This window comes from Elgaria multicarinata, chromosome 16 (genome assembly GCF_023053635.1).
Source record: "Elgaria multicarinata webbii isolate HBS135686 ecotype San Diego chromosome 16, rElgMul1.1.pri, whole genome shotgun sequence".
NCBI classification, from domain to species: Eukaryota; Metazoa; Chordata; class Lepidosauria; order Squamata; family Anguidae; genus Elgaria; species Elgaria multicarinata.
Window position 1 is genome coordinate 13,355,609 of NC_086186.1, and position 21,958 is coordinate 13,377,566.

The 21,958-nt window shown below is 45.4% G+C and overlaps 1 protein-coding gene across 1 annotated transcript in view; it reads left to right on the top strand.

Moving 5' to 3' along the window:
- The window catches only part of LOC134409544 (tropomodulin-2), a 28,764-nt gene extending 11,048 nt beyond the window's left edge, over nt 1–17,716 (top strand). The window contains exons 2-10 of the mRNA XM_063142316.1: nt 774–966; nt 1,502–1,658; nt 6,848–6,970; nt 8,011–8,094; nt 11,742–11,872; nt 12,934–13,041; nt 13,305–13,448; nt 14,738–14,882; nt 17,371–17,716. Of these exons, the coding sequence (XP_062998386.1) occupies nt 841–966; nt 1,502–1,658; nt 6,848–6,970; nt 8,011–8,094; nt 11,742–11,872; nt 12,934–13,041; nt 13,305–13,448; nt 14,738–14,882; nt 17,371–17,405 (1,053 nt within the window). The 5' untranslated portion in view covers nt 774–840 and the 3' untranslated portion in view covers nt 17,406–17,716. The remainder of the gene's footprint in view (nt 1–773; nt 967–1,501; nt 1,659–6,847; nt 6,971–8,010; nt 8,095–11,741; nt 11,873–12,933; nt 13,042–13,304; nt 13,449–14,737; nt 14,883–17,370) is intronic.
- The last annotated feature ends 4,242 nt before the right edge of the window (nt 17,717–21,958 follow it).

Sequence of the window (21,958 nt, forward strand, 5' to 3'; positions counted from 1 at the left end):
GCCGGTATTTAGCGGTACCAAACTGCACAGGATTATACTAATTCTCTTTGGCTGCTGGTTTTGCATAACCTTGTTCATTTATTAAGTTTTACCAGGCTTGCCAGCGTGCCTGAATTTCACAGATCCTGCCAATAAAAAGTAAAATCAAAACATGGTACTCTGAAGTCCAAGGACAACTCTAAAACACAGTGATGATCTGTGAATGCATCCTTGGCCCTTTTTACACCTATGGGTTATCCCAGGAAAATGGAGGGATCCCCCCTGCTTGCTCCTGGGATCCCCTGTGTGGCATTTGGATGCACAGGAACAATCCTGGGATTATGTACGGCACCTTGGGTTCCTTGGAGGAAAGAAGGCGGGATATAAATGCAATAAATGAATGAATAATCTGTCTCTCTCAGCCTCAGTCATCCCATCTGCAGAGTGTGTGTTTGTGTGTGTGTGTGTGTGTGTGAATAATCCATTCAGGGTTGTTGTCTTGAATACTTGAAAGCATTTTATGAATTTTAAATGTTATATCTTTATTGTATTGTATTATAATCAGCCCTCCTTAACTCAACACCCTCCAGATGTGTTGGACTACAACCCCCAACATCACCAGTCAGGATGACTATTGATTCTTTTGCCTGGGGATGATGGAAGTTGTAGGCACACATGGAGGATCCCAGGAGTATGGATGGTGTTAGATATATAACCAAATCATCCTGCCAACAAGCTATTTCTGCACCTTGAGGATAATGGAGAGACCTGATAAAGTCTCTCTGTCTTCACAGGGATCCAGAAGCCTGGCTCTTGAATGGTTGACAGGTAAACCCCAAGGGACACAGCTGAGCAGGAGCCATGTCAGTGCCATTCCGGAAAGAGCTGGAGAAATACAAGAACATCAACGAAGATGAAATTCTCAGCAAGCTCTCCGAAGAAGAACTGAAACAGCTGGAGAACGTTCTTGATGACTTGGATCCGGAGGTGTGTACTAAATGACAAAAGTCAGGGCTGGCCCTACCGTTAGGCAGAGTGAGGTGGTTGCCTCAGGCGGCAGATGTTCAGAGGCGGCAGCAAGATGTTGGAGGAGAAAGCTGTGGGCCAGGCACCCTGCCCTGTGCTCCCTAAGCCAGTCAGGTGCGATGGAAGATGCTTCCCCATTGCCAGAGTTGAAGAAAGATTCAAGTGCCAGTCCAATTGGCTTTTGTACATGGGATGGGAGGTGGCACCCAAGCAGTAAATGTCTTGGGTCGGCCCTGACAAAGGTGGATTTTTAGCATTTGGGATCGCATACTAAAATCTTCATGAAGCGCAAAGTTACAGATATGAGCACATCATGTAAGAATGAATGCATGGAGGAGCAGCAAGGGGCAGTAGAAATTGAAAGTGTCAGGGGGAGAGAAGTTTTTTTTCACAGGTGGAACCAGGGGGTGATTTCAGTGGGTGCAAACATTTTCTAAAGGTTCTGGGGGTTTACTTCGTAGTACCAGTGTCCACCTCTTCCTGTCTTCTTTGGCAGAATGCCCTTCTGCCAGCGGGCTTCCGACAGAAGGATCAGACAAGAAAAGGTGCTACGGGACCTTTCGACAGAGAGCGGCTCTTGTCCTACCTGGAGAAACAAGCACTGGAGCACCAAGATAGAGAAGACGTTGTACCTTTTACTGGAGAAAAGAAAGGTACACTGTTTGTCTTCATGAATGGCTGGACTGTTAAGAAGAAAGGAGGCTGCCTTAGATTGAGGGTGAGCGTCCAAGGTGGACACAAACAGGGAGAAGAGTCTCAGGATGCCACAGGATTATTTTTTTTTTTTAATAACAAGGGGTTGTTATAAAGTCTGCTGTAATTATTAACAACAAATTGTCTTGTGATGGCGACTAGTAATTTCTGCAGACTTTATAACAACCCCCTGAAGAAGGCCTAAAAGAACAAGAGGCCAAAAGGCATTAGGCTTTTGTTGAATAAATTTTTCCTATAGCATTTTGAGACTTCTCTCTCTCTTTGTGTGCCTTAGACTGAGTCAGATCCTCAGTCTATCTAGCCTAGGGATGTCTGGATTTTGTGAAATCGATTCTATGTATGTTTCATGGATTGTGCAGTCTCGTTCGTCCCGGTGTCCGTTCACATACAGATTCAATTTCCCCCCGTTATGCGGAAAATGCGTAAATAATTCTTTAAGAAATTTACATAATCGGTTAGTATGTAATATTTAGCGTATTGTCCCCCATTCTGTACATCTTTCCCCTGTGTATATTTTCCAGCATGGCATGTGTCTCAGCAGAAACGTGCATATTATCCTGCAAATGAATTTGCGTTAATTAAAAGTCAAAAGAAATAAATCCGGAAGTCCATGGACTTTGTGCAGCCTGGGGAGGCCAGTCTGCAGCACATTCAGCAGGTTGGATTCTTAGAAATCTGAACTCGTTTTAGTCCATCTCGAATTTCTCTACCATCCCTGATCTAGCCCAGTGTTGTTGACACTGACTGGCAGCAGTTCTCCGGATTTTCAGGCAGTGTTCTTTCCTAGCCCTATCTGGAGATGCCAGGGATTGAACCTGTGACCTTCTACATGCAAAGCGTTTGCTCTGCCATTGATCTATAGCCCCTTCCACGCCTTGTCTGGAAGCACCCAAAGTCCTATTGATCTCAACGGGACTAACTTCTGAGTAAAAAGTTATTTATGTATTGATTCAACTCATGAGTCTCTTTACCTGAAACTCTTAGGACAACATTACATATAGGAACACAGGAAGCTGCCTTGGTCCATCTAGCCCTGTATTGTTAGCACGGATTGGCAGCAGCTCTCGGGCAGGATTCTTTCCTACTGCTACCTGGAGAGACCAGGGATCGAACCTGGGACCTGCTGCATTAAATGTCCGTGGTCTGCAACTGAGCCACAGCCCGACGGGAAAGCTGTCTAGAGCAATTTATGCTGTGTGGCCTCTTGCTGCAATTCACCTGCCCTAGGAAGATCAATGCCAGATTACAGGGTTTTCATATACAGTTGGTGCAAGGCCACCCAGGTAAATTGCTTGCTTTTGTTGTGGTTGAGCGTCAGCATCAGAAGCAGTTTTGTCTTAATTTTCTTTCCTGGCTTCCACTATGACATTTGGCAAGATCAGGGCACTCGCTGTAGCACAGGGGACTTCAGGGTGGCAATGGCCAAGTAGGTAGACCAGCCCAACCTCAACCTAGGGTTGAAATTCAACTCCCATCAGCCCCAACCAGCATGGTCAGTGGTTAGGGATGATGGAATTTGTTAGGGGATGTAGCTGTCCCTGGAAATTTGGTCTGGGGCAGGTGGATTTCGCTTTCTTTTAGATGACACCTAGTACAAACAGGGCTGGGCAAAGCTGGTAATAGGCCCGGGCCAGATGGGAAATGTAGGCCCCCATTTCAAACTCATTAAGTATTTTTTAATCAGTTCTAAATACATATTAACTAGAACAATTTATTAAAAAGGTAATGGCAAGCACTTTTATTCAAGATGTATATAAGACATCACTTCTTCACATTCAGAAATGCTTTACGTCCTTCTCTTTGGGCAAATTCATCATCAACAACAGAAAAATCAAGCAACTTTGCCCAGGGGGACTCGGAGTAGGCCCCCTCAGAATTATAGGCCCAGGCCAACTGGCCCCACCTCTGCCCAGCCCTGAGTACAAAGGAGTGATCTGGCACAGGTAGTGTGGCCACATGCCCAAATTTACAGAGAACAGTCCTCTGTTTGAAGGGCTGTCAAGAGGACACTCCTGCGTTTGAAGGCCTCTTTGAAGGGTTGCCTGGTCCAAGTCCAGCTTAACGACAAAGAACTATCAGAAAGTTGCACCACGTCCTGCTTGTTCATCGCTGGCCAATGGCTGGTTGGCCACTGTGTGAACAGAATGCTGGACTAGATGGACCCTTGGTCTGATCCAGCAGGGCCCTTCTGATGTTCTTATGCAAGGGACTTGAAATTGTCCATCAACAGGTAGCACCTGGACAGGAGACTGAGCAAGTTACAATCTTCCCCCTTTGGTGAAATGTTACTGTATTTCTATAAACTATAGTAATTCTTACCAGATTTGCATCTATCCCCATGAATTGGCGTATGTGCGTTTTATGGATCTTTTTATCCTCTTTTTGTCTCCTTTGATGCATTTTCCTATTTGGGGGCAGTGTGTAAAGGGCTGCCCGAAACGCAGGTGGTGTGAGTGAACTGGCGCCCCCTGGAGTCATTAGAAGAAATCCATCCCATGCACACCAAATGTTACTCCCTGGATGTCCGCCAAAGTTGGATGTGTCACTTCAGGGGCAGAAGTGGAAAGAATACAGCAGGCGCGATCTGAAAAGCCAACCAGACCATTTTTTCCTAGAAAAGTCTGTGGATCATTATTTCCCACTTTCTCTCTGAGCCAGCTCTTCTGACGTTTTGTGTGAAACAGATTGCTTGGCTAGGGAATTCTTGCACAAAACAAACTCTCCGACGTCAACCAGCTGGCTAAAAGATGAAAATTCAGTTGCTTGGGGGTGGATATATATGCCAGCCACATGGTTTCGATTATGTTGTGGAATAAGATGAGGGAGGGAAAGAGAAAAAGAATTCCAAAGCTTTACAGGGAGATGGCAGAATCGGGAATAATAATAATAATAATAATAATAATAATAATAATAATAATAATAATAATAATAATTTTGTTACCTGCCTCTCCCTCTGGATGTTGCTTGATGACTGCTCACATCTTCTTAGCCATTGCTTCACAGCCTCATCCTTTGCATTTATTGCTTATTTCCTGGTTTGTTACCTTTATGTCCCATCTTTTCTTCCAGGGAGCTGAAGGTGTACATAATGCTCCTCTCCATTTTATCCTCACAGCAACCCTGTGAGGTAGGTTAGGCTGAGAGTCAGTGGTCCGGTTCAGACAACATGCTAAGCCATGGTTAGGCCCCTAACCCTTATGCAGTAAATGGTTAGTGAGCATGTTTAACCCACAGTTATGTAGCACCATGGTTAGGAAAGATTCACACGACACGCTCAGCCATAAAGCTGAGCTCAAAGTCCTTAACCACTGTGGCTTAGCGTGTTGTCTGAACAGGGTCCCTGATTAGCCCAAAGCTCTTCTGGGCTAAATAAAGTAGTATGTGAAATTGATGAGGATATTCGCAATGGGAATATATAGCAGACCGAAGCTTAAAAATTAGGGGGTGGGGAAGTATGACCCCCGTTTGCATGAATTTAAAGACACAAAAATCTAAAACAAACAATTCTATTTGCGCAAATCATCGGGGGCGGAGGGAATCCGTTAGTCCACTGGGGCATATCAGAACAGAGGCCCAGAGAAATCCAATCAGGCTTAAACAGAATGGAATTCCCAGCATCACACACCCTGGCAAGGAAGAATATAAGAAAATCAGTAGAGTCATGCTGGATCAGACCAAGAGTCCATCTTGTCCAGCATTCTGTTCACAACAGTGGCCCATAGGAATCCCTCAAGTAGGACATGAGTGCAATTGCACCTTCCAACCCATGTTCCCCAGCAACTGGTGTACATAGGCATACTGCTTCTGATAAGCATATAGCCATCAGGACTAGTAGCCATTGATAGCCTTGACTGAAGGTCTACGGGTCTAGGGGAATGCACACCAGAGCCACCTCAGCCTCCACGTTCTCCTTTGTCAAGGTTATTTATTTATTTTTTTAGTCCTGATTATGTTTGAAAACTTCAAACAGGGGTGTTCACCTGTTCAGTTTATTGTGACAGCCAGTAATATGGTGCATTTTGAGCATGTAGCATAAGCGCTCTCAAAACCGGTAATGCTTGAACCACAAACTGGGGTGCAATGTGTGTAGCGATTCCAAGCAGTTGCCTTGTGCCCACACGGCTGTGTGTACAGATCCCCAAGGCTCTGGTGTGACGTCCCTTTTGACGTGCCTCCCATGCCTCTATTTTCCTTTTATGCTTTGTCTTGATTTCTGCCTCGAGCTCATGTTCCCATAGAAAACATTTGCAGGTCGCTCCGTTGAACTGAGAGCCTGTTGGAGTACAGCAATCAACTGGCAAGAGATTGTGTGGGAACATTTCTCGAGAACGTGTGTGTGGCTTTTTACAGGCTTCCGTATAGTGGAATGTTCCTACAGAGGGATGCGTTTTGGACCGATGCCGGATCTTTGGAAAGCAGGACCTTCAAAATCTGACTCATAAAGTCAGGTTTTTATAGCACTCAACGTTGTCCTAGCTCTGCTGTCATCAGAATGCCTGGGGATGGTGTCAGTGGGAGAAGTCAGGCTGAGACACCAACGTCTTTAAAAAGTTTCATCATAAAACCCAGATGTTAATAGTGTCTGGCTTGAAGATAAAAATAACAGACTACTGAAGGTGTTTTAAAAAGACGTTTTTTTAAAAAAAAGGGTGGGTGTCCTTTGGCTCTGTGGATGTTGTTAGACCACAACTACCATCATCCCTGACAAGTAACCATACTGGATGGGGCTCATGGGAGTTGGACTCCAACAACAACTGGAGGGCCACAGTTTCCCCACCACTGCAGAAGGAAAATACCTTTATTAGGCTCAATGAAAAGGTGGATAAAATAATAAGTGAACACCTTGTTTCCAAGTTCAGTTGTCAATGTTTTAGCCAAATTTGGTAGCCTGCAAATCACCTTGTGAGCTCAGAAGTCTAGGGACTTTGACTGCAGATTGCATTCGAGTCCATGTCCAGTCTGGAAGGTGTGAACTGGCTAAATCCTGATTTTAAAAAATGAACTGAAATGAATTTCTTATCCACCCCTAGCTAAAATGGATTCATTCTTCCAATATCGCTGAGAGTTGCATTGCTTCCACCGCATTTAATTTCTTTGTTTGATTTGTTTTACTTGCTTTCTTTTAAAGGAAAAGTGTTTATCCCTAAAGAAAGACCAATAGAAACCCACACAGAGGAGAAGGTGACTCTGGATCCCGAATTAGAAGAAGCCCTGGCCAGCGCCTCTGATACTGAGCTCTATGATATAGCAGGTTTGTCTTAAAACAATGCTTTCTTTTTCATTTCTATTTAGCTGTTTCAATCATCTCAACATGGGCAGATCTTTTGTAAAGCTGGTGGGTGTTGAATGTCTATCCATGAACAAGCTATTCCAAAAATACTTTGCAGTAGCTTATGCCCACATATTGTTGCTGGGAAAATACATTTCCCACCCAGCTATTGCAAGGATTGGAGCAAAGTTCAAAGGGAACAGGGAATCCTGAGCGGGGTGGTAGATCACATCATCATCCCTGCTAATCACAAAGTCCTGGCGTTTTGACCCTGCGAACCACGGTATCACTGAAGCAGGGCTTGAAATGCTAGTGCACAGCATCCTGTCTCACATTATCACCATCCTTACACAGACTGAACGGTGCTCCTTGCGGGCGGCAATTCAAGCTGTTTTAGGACTCAGTCTGCTGGTCCTGAGGATCAACCTGGCTCCACCAAACTTTTAAAAAAACATGTCTCACTGGACAAGACCCTGCCTGGCTGAGTCTCTTTCCCAAATCAGCTCGCTCAACTTCATCTCCTGATTGCCCTGGAACACATTTCTCACATTTGGCCTTTCTATTTTTTGGTTGCCATTGTTGGAACTTGACCTGCCCTGGACCATGCTCCTTGCCTTTGGCTCCATCCAGGGCCGGCCCTACCATTAGGCATCAGATGCTTGGTGATGGTGGCAAGATGTTGGAGGAGATCCCTTGAGGAGACAGGGCTTGGAAGCCAAGCCCTGCCCCCTGCAAAAAAACATAGCTATGCAGGCTGGATTGGGGAGCCTAGTGGGTCGGATCAGATCTGTGGCCAGAGGGATCTGCACCCCTGCACTAATCGATCTGATCATCCTTCTTCAATGACACATGATCAGATGAGCATTAAAAGAGAATAATTTTTAAGTCTTTAAGGGCAAAGATGGGAGAATTTCTAAGGAGCATATTACTTTTCAAATATTTCATTGCAGTCTACTCTTGTTGCTTGGATTTTATTTATTTATTTATTTATTTATTTATTTATTTATTTTGGGTGCTTATAGCTGTCCTCGGAGTGCACAACTTGGTCAACAACCCAAAGTTCGATGAGGGAACCACCACTAAAGATGGCAAAGAAACCGTGAGAAGTAAGTAGATGCCTTTCCCTGATGGCTTTCACGCATCTAAGCCAAGCAGGAGAACAAATGGGGGGCAATTGACCTGTGTGGTGGCAGAGATGTAGACTTATGTACGCCTTCATTTCGTGGCATTTATGAACTGCTTGCATTACAAGAAATTTCTAAGCGATTGACAAAAAATCATTAAATATTGCATATACAATGCAAATACTCACAGGAGGGAGAGAAATGATGGTGGAAAATCTGCAGTTTTTCTTCCATCCAAACTGAGGCTGGGTTTTTTAAAAACCCTCCTAGCTCGAGGTTATTATGCTGCAGTCCTTCAACTGCTGATGTTGCTTGTTCATTTCCCTCTGTGATTATTATTATTTTGTGTGTGCAAAACTCCACCATTTCAGCTTGGTGGGTGTGCTGAGTTCCTCTGCTGTCATGAATTTAACAACTAGGAATTTGCTCGGTCAGACAACTTTGTTCCAAAAACAACACTCTCCACCCCACCCCAGCCAGTAGTATTTTTTGTTTTTAATTAGAAGGTTCGGGGGTGGGAAAGGATGTATTTCCGGCACTCCTGTAACTTAAGAAATAAGATTAAAAGCATAGTAGGCCGAAAGGGGCTGCACATGAGAGTAGAAAAGGTGAGCTAGTGTGTGGCACTGACTAGACGATGGGAGACCTGGGTTCAAATCCCCATACAACTCACTAGGTGAATTCTCCCTCAGCCTAACCCACCTCACAGGGCAAGTTATGAGGATAAGATTTGAGGGAGGGGAAGAGAACCATACACACCATCCTGAGTTCCTGAGGAAGGACAGGATTGAAAAATGAAAGAAACAACATGACTCTACGATGCTATTTGCCTATGAGTTGAGATATGGGGGAGGGGGAGAGGACGGACAAAACCATGAGGAGAGTGGAATGGAAAAAGTCAGGCATTTCCCCCCATGTTTTTCCCCCCAAGAATTTTTGGAAAACTTTGGGGGAAAATGTGTTCCCCCCAATCCAAACTTTTCATTTTCTAATTTTCCCTCCCAAGCCTTCACAACTCTACTAGCGAGCAAGAACTCAGAATTAGTAAAGAAATTTGCCCCCACAAGTTCCCGAAATGGCCACCACCCCTTCCCCACATCACCAGGTCAGTCCCATCCCACCCCCCAGCCATGATTGGTTGGTGCATTCCCAGCTTTTCTGTGATTTCCCCTGCGTCAGTTCTAAAAGGTTGATTCACCACTTGTGACTGGCCACTCACAGAAGTTTCTGGGTCAATTACTTGATGCTGTAAGTCTCCAGTGCCTCTCTCATACTTTGGAAAGATTTCTGTGGCTTAATTTGAAACGGGAAAAAAGCACCTAGTAACAAAAAGACCCCTTTTCCGTTTCAGCAGGAAAAGAGGAAATCGCGCTACAAGGAGAGGCAGACTACACCACCGTCTTGTGGCTGTATAAATGAAACTTGTAGAACTCCTGGTTAAAGGGGGGAAAGGGGAGGGGGAAGGCGAGTGTGCACAAAGGGAGCATGTGATCATGGGATGAAAACGGAAGCAGAAAGCTGTAGTAAAGTTGCAGGATTTTCCCTGGTGTAGAAATGCTCTAGGAGCTTGAAGCTAAAATATACTGATATTTTCAGTATTTGGGACCTATCCATTATGCCTTTGTCCCCCTCCCCTCCACCACTCTAATGCTGGAAGTCCAATGCAGCTACTCCTCTTTAATTTCTCTTGAATTCATGTTTGACAAGGAGGTCACCGGTTGCTGGAAGTATAACCTTCCAATTCCTAGCAGCCCAAGTGGTCTGGGCCTACAATTCATCTTGTCAGTATAATCTTTAATGATAATAATTGCAAAAGAGTGTAAAAGGCTGTGATTTTTCTACGCTTCCAGGAATCATCAGTGCTCTAAATAGCTCGTGGCTACCAGCATTGAGACGTGTGTCTCTCTCAAGTAAACTGCTCAAAGAGGTTATAAATTATGGGCTGGCAGAGGAAGTGGCTTTGATGTTTTTATTGCGTAGAATGTGCAGACGTGGCAATTTCACAAGCATTAATTGAATTCACAGATGGCACATTAACAGAGGAGATGGATTGTGTAGGTGGGTCCTTCAATGGAAGTGAATGTCCATTTCTTAGCTCAAAATAGCATTGTTCTATAGAACAATAGGGGCATCCCTAATTTCTCTCTTTCTGGGATGATACCTTTCGTAAGAAGAATGTGGTATACCAGAGTTGGGGCCTTGCTAGACCCGGCCGGATAAGCCGGCAGGGAGGCGGGGCGACATTGCCCAGCCTCCTAGACAGCCGACGCGCAGGGACTATGGAAGCCCTGCAGTGTCGGCCATTTTTTAAAAAAAGGGGCCACGTGCACCCCGAAGACTCCAGACAAGATCAGTTTTTTTTTTTACTTAAACCCCCCCATCCAGTCCTGATCCCTTCCCATGCCTCCTGTCCACTCTTTCCCCGCCCTCCCTCCCCTTCCCCATCCCCTGTGTCGCCCTCCGCCATCCCCCGTGTCGCCTGTCCTCCCTCTCCCTCCCTGTCCCGGGTCGTCCTCCGCCATCTCCCTCCCTGTCCCGTGTCGTCCTCCGCCATCTCCCTCCCTGTCCCGTTTCATCCTCCGCCATCTCCCTCCCTGTCCCGTGTCGCCCTCCGCCATCTCCCTCCCTGTCCCGTGTCGTCCTCCGCCATCTCTCTCTCCTGCCGGTCCGGCCTTCCCCCCCCTATCTCCCCCCCCGGCCCGATGGGCACAGCGCTGAGCGCTGTGCTCAGTCCGTGGCTTTTCCCGGCTACGGACTTTGCTAGACGTTCCACAGCCCCGGCCTCAGGCCGGGGCTGCGGAAAAGATGCGCCATAAGCAAATTCGCTTATGGCGCGTTAAGGCAGGCTTCAGTGCAGTCTGGGCCCGTCATCTGGACGCACAGCAGGGAAACCGGGTCTCAACGCGCGCTAAGGCCTCATCTAGCAAGGCCCTTGGACTCTCTTGTGCCAAGGGATTTTGTGGTGGCCGTGGTGAAGCACCTGGCAGTGATTGGCTGAACTGCCATGATGTCACACAGGGAGAAGGAAGGCAGAAGTGTCCCTTGCTGCCATTGGCTAAAGGATGACCTTGGGAAAAGTTGGGTGCAGGGACCTCAGAAGGCAGCATAGGAATAAAGAAAGCTGCTGTATACTGAGTGAGTCAAGTCAGTGGTCCATCTAGCCTAGTTTTGTTGATACTGACTGGCAGCAAGGGCTCCCCAGGGTTTCAAGCAGGAGATTTTCCAGCCCTACCTGCAGATGCTGGGAATTGAACCTGGGACCTTCTGCATGCAGTGCAGGTGCTCTACCACTGAGCCACGGCTCCAGAGCCAGCAGGCCGAGAGAAACAGTAAGGTATCTGAAAGGAGGGTCCGAAGAGAGAGTGGTCAAGAGAAATAATAGGAAGAGAAGGCTGGAGGAAGGAATTTCTCAAAGGTATGGGAAACTAGGAGAGAGGAGGTGAAAGACCACTTGGGTAGGAGCCATAGAAGAGAGGGAGGCAAGCTATTTTAAAACAACAGCCAAGGAGAATAGTGCATCTATAGATCATCTCTTGAGGTAGACAGGAGTGAGACAATTATTTCACACCTTACTGGTTATGAGTGGATGGTATGTCAAAGCATAACTGGATCGAATTTTCTTTTTTCAGACGTGGTCAAGGGTGAAAAGGTGAAGCCTGTTTTTGAGGAACCGCCTAACCCGACCAACATCGAATCCAGTTTGCAGAGGATGAGGGCCAACGATCCTACCCTCCTGGAAGTCAATTTGAATAACATCAAGGTACTCGTACGGATTCTGTGAATCTGATCGTCCCACTCCACCAATGGAATTTGAGGGAATATTTCTAGGTGCTTTCTATTTGTCCTCTGAAGTATTTCTTCATTCTGATCGAATGGAGGAGGAAACGCTGAGAGCTCATTTAAAGGCCAAAGGTGCACATGGGTATTGCATGCCCGAATGCTCCCCTAACATTGAAATCTTTCAGCGTGGATAATGTTACTGTCAGCAATAAGGCAGATGTAGAAGGTGATGAGCTGCGATCAGCTGGGCAATCTAAATCTAAACATCTAAATCTAAACAGGCATAGGATTGTGCCTTTAAAGGAAAAAATAGTAACATGAGCATCTGTAACCATGTGCATGCATGTCCACCACCTCCTAACTATAAAATGTTTTAAAAGGGGAAAAAAGGGTGCTGTGGGGAGAGGCATCCGCCCCGTTGAGCCTCAGCATGCTCATGACATCCAAGGTGCTGATGCCAGTCCTGTCTGCTATCGCCCCCATCACTTGCTGCTCTGTCAGTGGTCCTTTGGATGGGCTGTGGGGACCCTGACTTCAGCCCTGAGGGCCAGTCAGTGGAGGCTGGTGGTTCCAATTTCCGTGGGGCAGTTGAATCCATTGTGGGTTTCAGGCAGAAACAGCCAGAACCCTAAAGGAGCTAGCCAAAGTGCTGAACCCTGCCTTTTAAAAAACAACAACCATGGGTTCAGCACCTTGGATAGTTCCTGTTAAAGTTCTGGCTGCAACCCAGAATGGATTCATAGCCCCACCAAAATCGGAGCTGCCAGCCTCCACTGGGCCCAGTCCCAGCTGTACCAGTGGTTTTAGGCCACAGGAGCTAGCTTGTTCCTTCAAACTAAAGCAATTTATTCAGATTAAAATCCAATGGGTTGGATCTAGACTTAGTCATGCTTAGAATAAACCCCTTGAAATCAAAGGGACAAGCCAGGACTAACTTAAGTCCTATTGATTTCAATGGGTCCACTCAAAGTATGACTACATCTGGATCCAACCCATGATCTATTCAACTTGAGTGATGGTTGTGTTTCCTCCATGATATAGAATATCCCAATTCCAACCCTGAAAGAATTTGCAAAAGCTTTGGAAACTAATGCCCATGTGATGAAATTCAGCCTGGCTGCCACACGGAGCAACGACCCTGTTGCAATTGTAAGTTGAACAAAGTGGAGTGGGGAGTCATGCTTGGCTAAAATTGTATTCTTGTATTTGAATGTTTTAATGATACCGTGAGCATTAAACGATAGGGCCGGCCCAGAGGAATTGTAATAGGCACATCCTCAGTCTTCGGGAAGTCCTAGATACTTCTCTGTGGTAGGAGGCTATATTTTGAAGGGGGCATACTCTATATTCTACATGCGGATACATGCTGTATCCTGAGTTCCCAACTCATGCAACTCTTTTCATCCCTCCAGGCTTTTGCAGATATGTTAAAAGTGAACAAGACACTGAAAAGTCTAAATATAGAATCCAATTTCATAACTGGGACAGGCATCCTTGCCTTGATTGATGCTCTGAAAGGGAATGAAACACTGACAGAGATAAAAATTGACAATCAGGTAAGGAAAGGGCAGTAGACTGGAACATCACATTGGGTGGAATCTAAAAGATGAAGCTTGGCAATTAAAACTGGCTGGAAGGAGGTGTTCAGGGTCTGGTAATGAGGCTGAGGTTGGAATGGTACATTGAACTGTGTTTTTGGATCAGACCAAAGTTCCAGCCCTATTCAGGCATTCTGTATTTGAATAGGGCTGGAATTTTGGTATGATCCAGAAACACAATTCTGAGTATCATTCCAACGTGAGCCTCATTACCAGACCTATTCAGGCATTCAATACCTCAAAAGGGCAAACACACAATGAGAGGGAGCACACCAGCCCTGCCCTTCTCTGTCATCACATCTGTCCTTCTCTACTCATGAAGGGAGACAGTCTGAAGAAAAGAGCCTTCTCTATCTGTGGAGGCTCTCCCCGAGATACAGAATGCAGGTTTTCCAGCATTCTGGGTCCTGTGGAGAGCATCAACAAACACAATGAGGGAGAGGAACCGGGCTGGTGTGCTCTTTCTCCTCATGCTTTTGCCCTATTCAGCTTCAGAACACTTGACTGCGGCTTCCATCTAGACTGAATCCACAGCAGAAATAAAATCGAAGTATGAGTAACTACATTTGTGCATATTCAGACCTTGTTACTCTTGCCCCTCTATTCTCTCTTGCTTTTTCCTCCCATCTCCCTGCTCACCCCATGTCAAAATTTAGGGCCAAACTGGATGTCACCAGTTGGTGTTGTATAGCTGATTATTGTTAAATAGCTGGTGCAGTGGGGGTGGGTGGGTTGGATTGTGACCATGGTTTGGGGGAGGGGAGAGCTTCAATGCTTGGCCCTGATTGGAATTTCCACCCTCCCTCAATGTCCCCTTTTTAGAATGGGAGGAAAACTCCCATTGGGTTAATGGAAGATTTCCTCCTACTGCATATAGCAGGCCCAGCGTGGATGGAGGGATTTTAATTGGGATCATAGTTCGTGGTGGTGGTGGGAGGCTTAAAGTCACTTTGCCTCCACACTATGATCCCTATCTAGCTCAACCCCTCCTATTTCCTTAACAAAAGTTAACTTTGCAATGCCAAACTACGTGCCAAATGTCACATCTACTTTGATCCTTAAATTGTAAGGCCTTTGGGGCAGACACTTGGTTTTGCACATAAAACGCCATGTGGGCTGACAGGGCTATATAAATAATAATCAAGCAGTGGGAAATCAAGCAATGCACATGTCTCTGCAGACCAGACTGGCTTCTCTTTCCTTTCCGGAATAAAAAAAATCGCATCTCACTGTGTTTCCTTTCCCAGAGGCAACAGCTTGGCACAGCAGTAGAGATGGAGATTGCTCAGATGTTGGAGGAGAACTCGCAGATCCTCAAATTCGGGTACCAGTTTACAAAGCAAGGGCCAAGAACCAGGGTAGCAGCAGCCATCACGAAAAATAATGACCTGGGTAAGGCACAGCTCTGGGGCCCTCTTGAAGCATTTCCCAAGGCAATGTTATACTCCAGATTCAATGAGGACTAGATTGCTGCTTGTGGGATTGGAATGGTGCCAAGCTTTGTTCGCCAGAAGCACTTTCTCAGAGTTACAATTTTGTGCGATGGGATGGATCCCATCTCCTGCACCCAAATTTCAGTCTAAAGAAATGCCATTAGATAAAGAAACTTTCCTGCCTCCTTTTGGCCATGGCAAAATGAAACTTATACGCACTATGTTGTCAGTAATGATGGCAAGGAACCCTAATGTCATTCCCCCAATGGGAATCGAAAGAATCAGACGGAGTAAGCCTATATACACGTTGCTGGGGAACATGGGTGGGAAGGTGCTGTTGCACCGTGTCCTGCTTGTGGGTCCCTGGCCGACAGCTGGTTGGCCACTGTGTGAACTGACTCCTGGGCTAGATGGACCCTTGGTCTGATCCAGCAGGGCTCTTCTGATGTCCTTAGAATCATAGCCTAGAGCGGTGACCGTGGCTGTATGGATATTCTTCTCTCCTTGTCCAAGAGGTTATTGATTCATCAGAAAAGAAGCCAAAGGGGATTCCATGTAATGGTGGAGATAGGACGATTGTATGGATGATTTTGGTGGCCTGCTCTAGTGGTTACAATCATAAGTTATGAACTGGAAGCCTTCCTGCTAAGCTTAGCCTTGAACTCATGCAATCACCCTTTTAACCTAACGCTGCAGTAACCTGAGAAACTGTGAGTGCCTGGGATTTGTGTGTCTTGCAAGCTGCAGCAGTACAAAAAAATACTGTCAAAAACATCCCAGTAAAAGAGTGATGGCATTTCAGCAATCCTTCATTCTTGTTTGTTTGGATTGCCTGACACTCCTTGCTGTGCTCTGCATAAAGAAGGCAGAAGAGGCGTGTCCAGCATTCCATAGCAACCAAAGAAACACACACTTCTATTTTCTCATCTTAGCTTGCAAAAACACCAAGACAATCAGCTTCCAGAGTCTCTTCTGTTTAGGGAGTTGGGTATCCTCAGCACTTTAAGTATTCAGATCAGGATATATGGAATTCTTTTCGGATCTGCTCATGCAGCAAGGTTTCCGACCTGCATGAATTACCATTATTTACTCAAGCAAGGAATTCTCGTATCCCTTACTCACAGACTTTGATTGTTCTCCGGTCAGTGTGTTTGAACTTTAAACTTCATTGGTGAGGGCAGAACACATGCGCTGTATGGCGAAGGAGCCAGATTCAATCCCCATCTTCTCCAGGGAGGGCTGGGAAAGATTCTTGGGTGGTGGTGGTGGTGGTGGTATTTATACAGAGCTTTTACTCCGGTTTTACTCCACCCCCAAGTCAATCGTGTCAGATGACGAAGGATATTTCACCTTTAATCTTGCCCATGTATCGCAGTGGTTGTCGCTTCGCAACTGCAAACCTGTGTTTTTTGTGGGGATCAGCAGTGGAAGCGGCACTGTGTAGACGGCCCCCTGGCGAAAACCCCCAGAAGTTCCTCCCGGTCAGTGCAGATGATACTGACCAACATGGACCAATGGCTTGATTTAGTGTAAAACAGCACTTCTCATATTACAGTTGGTCCTCTTTTTTTCTTTCCTGTTTTTTTTTTTTTTTGTACCTAAGATTTTAAGCTAAGGTCGCTAACCTTTTTTTTTTTTTAATCAGAATCCTGAAGTGGTAGGGCGCTCACTACTTCAGGCTGCAAGAAGCAGGATGAATCCAAAACAAAACACTCTCCATGCAAGTAAAACATAAAATAAAATAGTATAACAGGGAGAAGGAAGGCTTAAGGCTTCCTTCTTGAGGCTAATTTTTTACTTATAGGGTTTCTGATGTGGTGCTTTGAAAAGGGTGATTCACTCACCCCACAATCTCCTTGGTGAATTCACTTTTTAAATAGTTTTACCTGCTGTTTCTTCTATTAGTTCAGCAGTTGTATTTTATGGATATTTTAATGTCTTCTTATATTGCAGGGCACCTTCAGTATTTTTTTTTCCTGGAAAGGCAGGATAGAGCTTGTTTTTAATCAATGTAGTTTCTTTGAAATAAATCAATAAAGGGTCACCTTCTGTTCTAACATCGCAGGATGTCACAACCTCATCCTGCTGCGTATATAGAACGGCCCATTAATAAGTACCGAAAGGAAGAGGAGAATCACAACTGATACTGTAGTGTGGTGTACTAGTTCGTGTTGGACCTGGACCAGGGAGGGTTGGGTTTGAATCTCTGCTCAGCCATGAAGCTCATGGCATTTCTATCTCTCAGCCTGGTCTACCTCACAGGGCTGTTGTGAAGTTAAATGTTATAACTTCACATAAGCTGCACTTAACTCCACGGAGGAAGGGACAAATACCAATGTAAGACATCTATCGATGTAAGACAGTTTATTAACCATTTTAACCCCTCCAAAGTTGCAAAATTAGAAAAGTGCACTTTGATCCCAAGCTGTACTTTCCTCTCTCTTTAGTTCGCAAGAAGCGAGTGGAAGGAGAACGTCACTAGCCTTGCTATGGAGGATGCGAACACGCTACCCGTTGAAGAGAGCCGTTCCATCAGCAAATCTCAGAAATCCACTGGTTTTAAGGGAAGACACTGGAAAGTCTTTAGAATGAGGCTGCTCATGTCCCATTACCCGAATCCATTCCTTCTCCCCTCTTTGAGAAACAAATCAACCTTACCTGATTTTCTTTAACATATTCACCTAAACTTTTTTGGATTCAATTATGTAAAGCCAATAGGCATACCGTGCAGGTCAAATTGGCTTTTATGTGGAACTTCTAAAACCACTACAAACCTTCCTTTAGCACCCTCCACATCACCAGTTCCTTTAGAAACAAACAAACATTTAAAAGACGATGGGTCTCAGATAGGGTCCTTTTGTTACCAGGCCTTACTGATGGGCACTGGTCTTTCTCAGCCAGGCTAAATCCTACCTGCACAAGTAAGGAGCAGTCCATGCAAAGGAACCTGCATTCGGGCTCTGAATTCAGATCGCTCTGGACTCTGAGCCATGGCCCACCCAAGACCCAAAGCCAAATGGCATTCCCCCATCCCCCACTAATGAACAAGGCCCCAAAGCACTGGGAAGTTCTCCTGCACAAATCCCATGGGAACAGACAGGAACTGACTGGTGGATTGTGCCTCGTGGGTCAGAACGGTCTTTCGCTCCTAAAACCCACCACCTCATCTTGCCTCATGGTAGGGCTGGATCGGCTCTGTGTCTGACACAGACCACCATGTACCTTACTAGGTGCTTGCAAGGGGACCAAGAGGTCATTTTAACAAAACTGCCCATAGGAAGGTGAGGCCCTCCTTCCGCTAGTGCTCCCTGCCAAATGGATCAAGCTTCAAAATCCAGACTACAATGTGCCATATAAACAGAGAGTAGGGACACTGCAGAGAAGAGCTTGCTGAGGAAAGAGTGTGGAGAAGAATCACATGTAGACAGCACCCTAAACCATGGTTTGCACTAACGAAAGCTGAGAACCCAAACAGTGTGTTCTAATATACAGACAAACCATGATTTGAAGTTGCTTGTTTTTCATTTTTTTCATCTGCTCAGCAAACCATGGTTTAGAACTGCTTTCATTTCCCATCTCCTCTGCCCTCCCGTTTCTATGGCACATGTGCAACACTCCTATGTATAGTGTGATAATTCAGCCATCACGCTAAACCATAGTAAGCACAAACCATGGTTTGCAAACCTCTTTTAAATAATGGCTTCTGATACTGGTTTCTTAGCTGATTGCAAACAGTAGTTTATTAACTCAGATATCAATCCTCCTAACCATAACTTGGTGTTGTCTGAACTGAGAGAACAAGTCAAGCTACATGGTGTAAGGTGCTCTACAAATATCCTCCCAACTCGGGGGTCATCTGGGGAAAATAAATCCTTCCTGACCCCAAATATGGTGACAATTCAGACAATGAGCACAAGCGAAATCTCTTTGACAAATCAGTCTGAAGGGAATTCGAACTGGACACATGCCACCAAATATTCTGTTCCGGATTAAGGTTATGTTGTGTGGACCCATTGGTGCATTCTGGACTAAGTTTGTAAGTATTGTCAAAGCCTACTTGTTTACATATTTTGGTTAGGCTAACCAGGTTCTCACTCAGGCCTTGAGTCAAATCATTATGCATTTGGAATAAAAAGCAGGATAGAACACTATGAAAGCAGGATATGGAATGTGGATTGTGCCCCAACAGTTATTGGTGCACTTCAATACCACTATAAAGCAGTAGTGTAGATCTAGCCTCAGTTGCCCTTTTTGGTGATGTCACATAACAAACACTAGTTTTGCCAAACCTAAAATACCGTTAAGCCTCACTTGGCTTTAAAAAAACACCCCAAATCAATGACTGTGTTGATTGAGGCCTGGATTGTCCCCAAACGTTTAACATAGACCAGTGTTCTAATAAGCAGAAGGTGTTTATTATTATTTTTAAACTGCTTGGATTCTTTAAAACAAACAAACAAACAAACTCTGATGTTGTGCATTTCTAGCTACTACTGGCCACTGGGATTCAGTGATTCCTAAATGGAGGATGCAAACTGATTTGTGAGTTGCAAAAGACTAGTAAGTGCCAGTTGAACACTATAACCATTACACCACACTGTCAAATTCAGTTTAATAGAGGCAAATGGGAAACTGAGGCTAACTTAGAGACTTTTTCTTAAAAAAAAAACCAAAAAAAACAACAACCATCAGGCCAAAACAAATAGCCCCTGATAAGACTGCTTTTAAAACTGGCCAAGGAGAAAATTAACTTAAGGGCAAATGACATGGGGAAGTGCAGTCCCATGTATTTAAACCCAGATTTCCCCCAATAAAGTAGGGAGTGGGGTGCAATGAAAAGCACAAAACTCTCCGGTGTGGTGGAACCTTCGCCTGCCAACTCCCCTCCCCCCAATCCCCCCTTCTTTCTCCCAGGCTCACTTCTGCACCTGCACAGTTCTTATGGAAGTGAACAAGAACTGCAGAAGCATGTCACAGTGCAGTTGTGTAACAGCGCCTGTTCATTTCAATAAGGTCTGCGCTTGCATCCAAGCAATCGCTTGACATTGCAATCATCCCGTAATGAATATGCATTTGCAAACTCGCCCTCAGGGTAGTTACATATGACTGACTCGTAGCTGTATTCGTAACCTTTGGAAACCTGTGCGTAGCTAGGGTCAATCCTTTTATTATTGTTATTATTAACCCACAATACCCTTCAAACATGTTGCCCTTTATCGGGGTCAGGGCAGGAGGGTCCGCCTTCCCTTGAATTGCGAAAAGTTAATGAGCAGGGAATGTGCAGAAACAGGACTGTACTGTTTCCAATTCCCTGCATTCCAGAAGGCGAGTCTGGTATGGAGACAGCTTGGCGGAAGACGTGCGGTGTGTTGGAACTGGGGTAAGCAGTATGGGGTAATTGATTGTCCCATGTTTTTTTGAGAATGTGGTACAGATTTCCAAACACGTCTGTCTGAATTTCAACACATACGCACAGGGCTGGCTCCGAGGTTTTGAGGGCCCTTGGGTAAGATGCCCTCAATGGGCCCCCACCCTCATGGAGCCTATCTTCTCACCACCATAGCCACCAGCTGCTATTTCTCCTTCTCTTTTTTCATCATTGCTACCACTTGCTTGCTCGGCAGGCAGAGAACCAGGGAGCAATGAGATCTTGCCAGTTATTGGCAAGGCAGCTTGGGAAAACCGCATGGAGACTGCATTTCTCACAAATCTTGTTTCGGCACAATCACAGCCCAACTGTTATCCCAATTGCAGGGGCAATATCAAACTCAACCGTAATTCCCTTCCCTCCTGCCCAAAGCTTCCCAAAAGTGACAGTCTGAACTCTTTAAGAAGTCTACCATCTGTGTTACGTTTCCCGCAGAAAGTTGGCTCTTGGATCATTTGATGCTGATGCACTTTTAAATGTAGATGTCCACTTGGAATATGTAGAAAAGGGGGTTCCCTTTGCCAAGGGTAGCAGACTTCCTTTCCCAGCTCCCACAAATTCTCCATTACCCACAAGTGTAGGTCTACTGGCTCTTCATTGATGGTCCCTTCTTCATTTGGGAGAATGCAAAAAGAACAGCACAAGGTAAACATAGTAAGCTTTTAAGATGGACCCAGTACATATGTTTCCAAATCCCCCATGTGGAGTGGCTTTGTCTTTATAGCTACATCAGGAAGTAACATATATAGCAAGTCATCTATATTGACATGGATAAATCTGGAAGCCCTATTCATGCAATTCTGTTCTCTTTTAAAAAAGTTGGAGGTAGAGTATCTTGGTGGTAGAGCACCTGCTTTGCATGCCAATAGTCCTAGCATCAATCTTGGGAAAGACGCCTGTCTGAAAACCCAGAGAGATGCTGCCAGTCAGTGTGGACAATACTGGGCTGGATGGACCAATGATCTGAACTTGTAATAAGACAGCTTCGTATGTTCCATGAATAGGCTATCCTGAGGATTAGGCATATATTGGGACGTAGACCCTAGCTCATATGCTACTTCCCCCACATGGTTACATCAGCAGGGCTGCTCTAAGAGGGAGATTCTTAAACCTATGAAATAGGGATGCTGTGTTCCTTGATTGTCGTTTTATCGGGGCCTCTTGAAGGCCAAGGAGATTGTAATTATAACTGTAACCTCTGTATATATGATGCTGTATTTGCATGTCGTAATTCCATTGTGGGCATCCTGGCTGCTTTTTACTGTGTGGCAATTTGTCCTCGTCGTATGTGTCCTTTGTTCCAAGCCATTGAACGGGTATATCGTGCACATGTGAGCGGCATTTTGTATCATTCTGCTTTGTTGCTTGACCCAGCCTCATCATAGAATCATAGAATAGCAGAGTTGGAAGGGGCCTACAAGGCCATTGAGTCCAACCCCCTGCTCAATGCAGGAATCCACCCTAAAGCATCCCCGACAGAAGCTTGTCCAGCTGCCTCTTGAAGGCCTCTAGTGTGGGAGAGCCCACAACCTCCCTAGGTAACTGATTCCATTGTCACACTGCTCTAACAGTCAGGAAGTTTTTCCTGATGTCCAGCCGGAATCTGG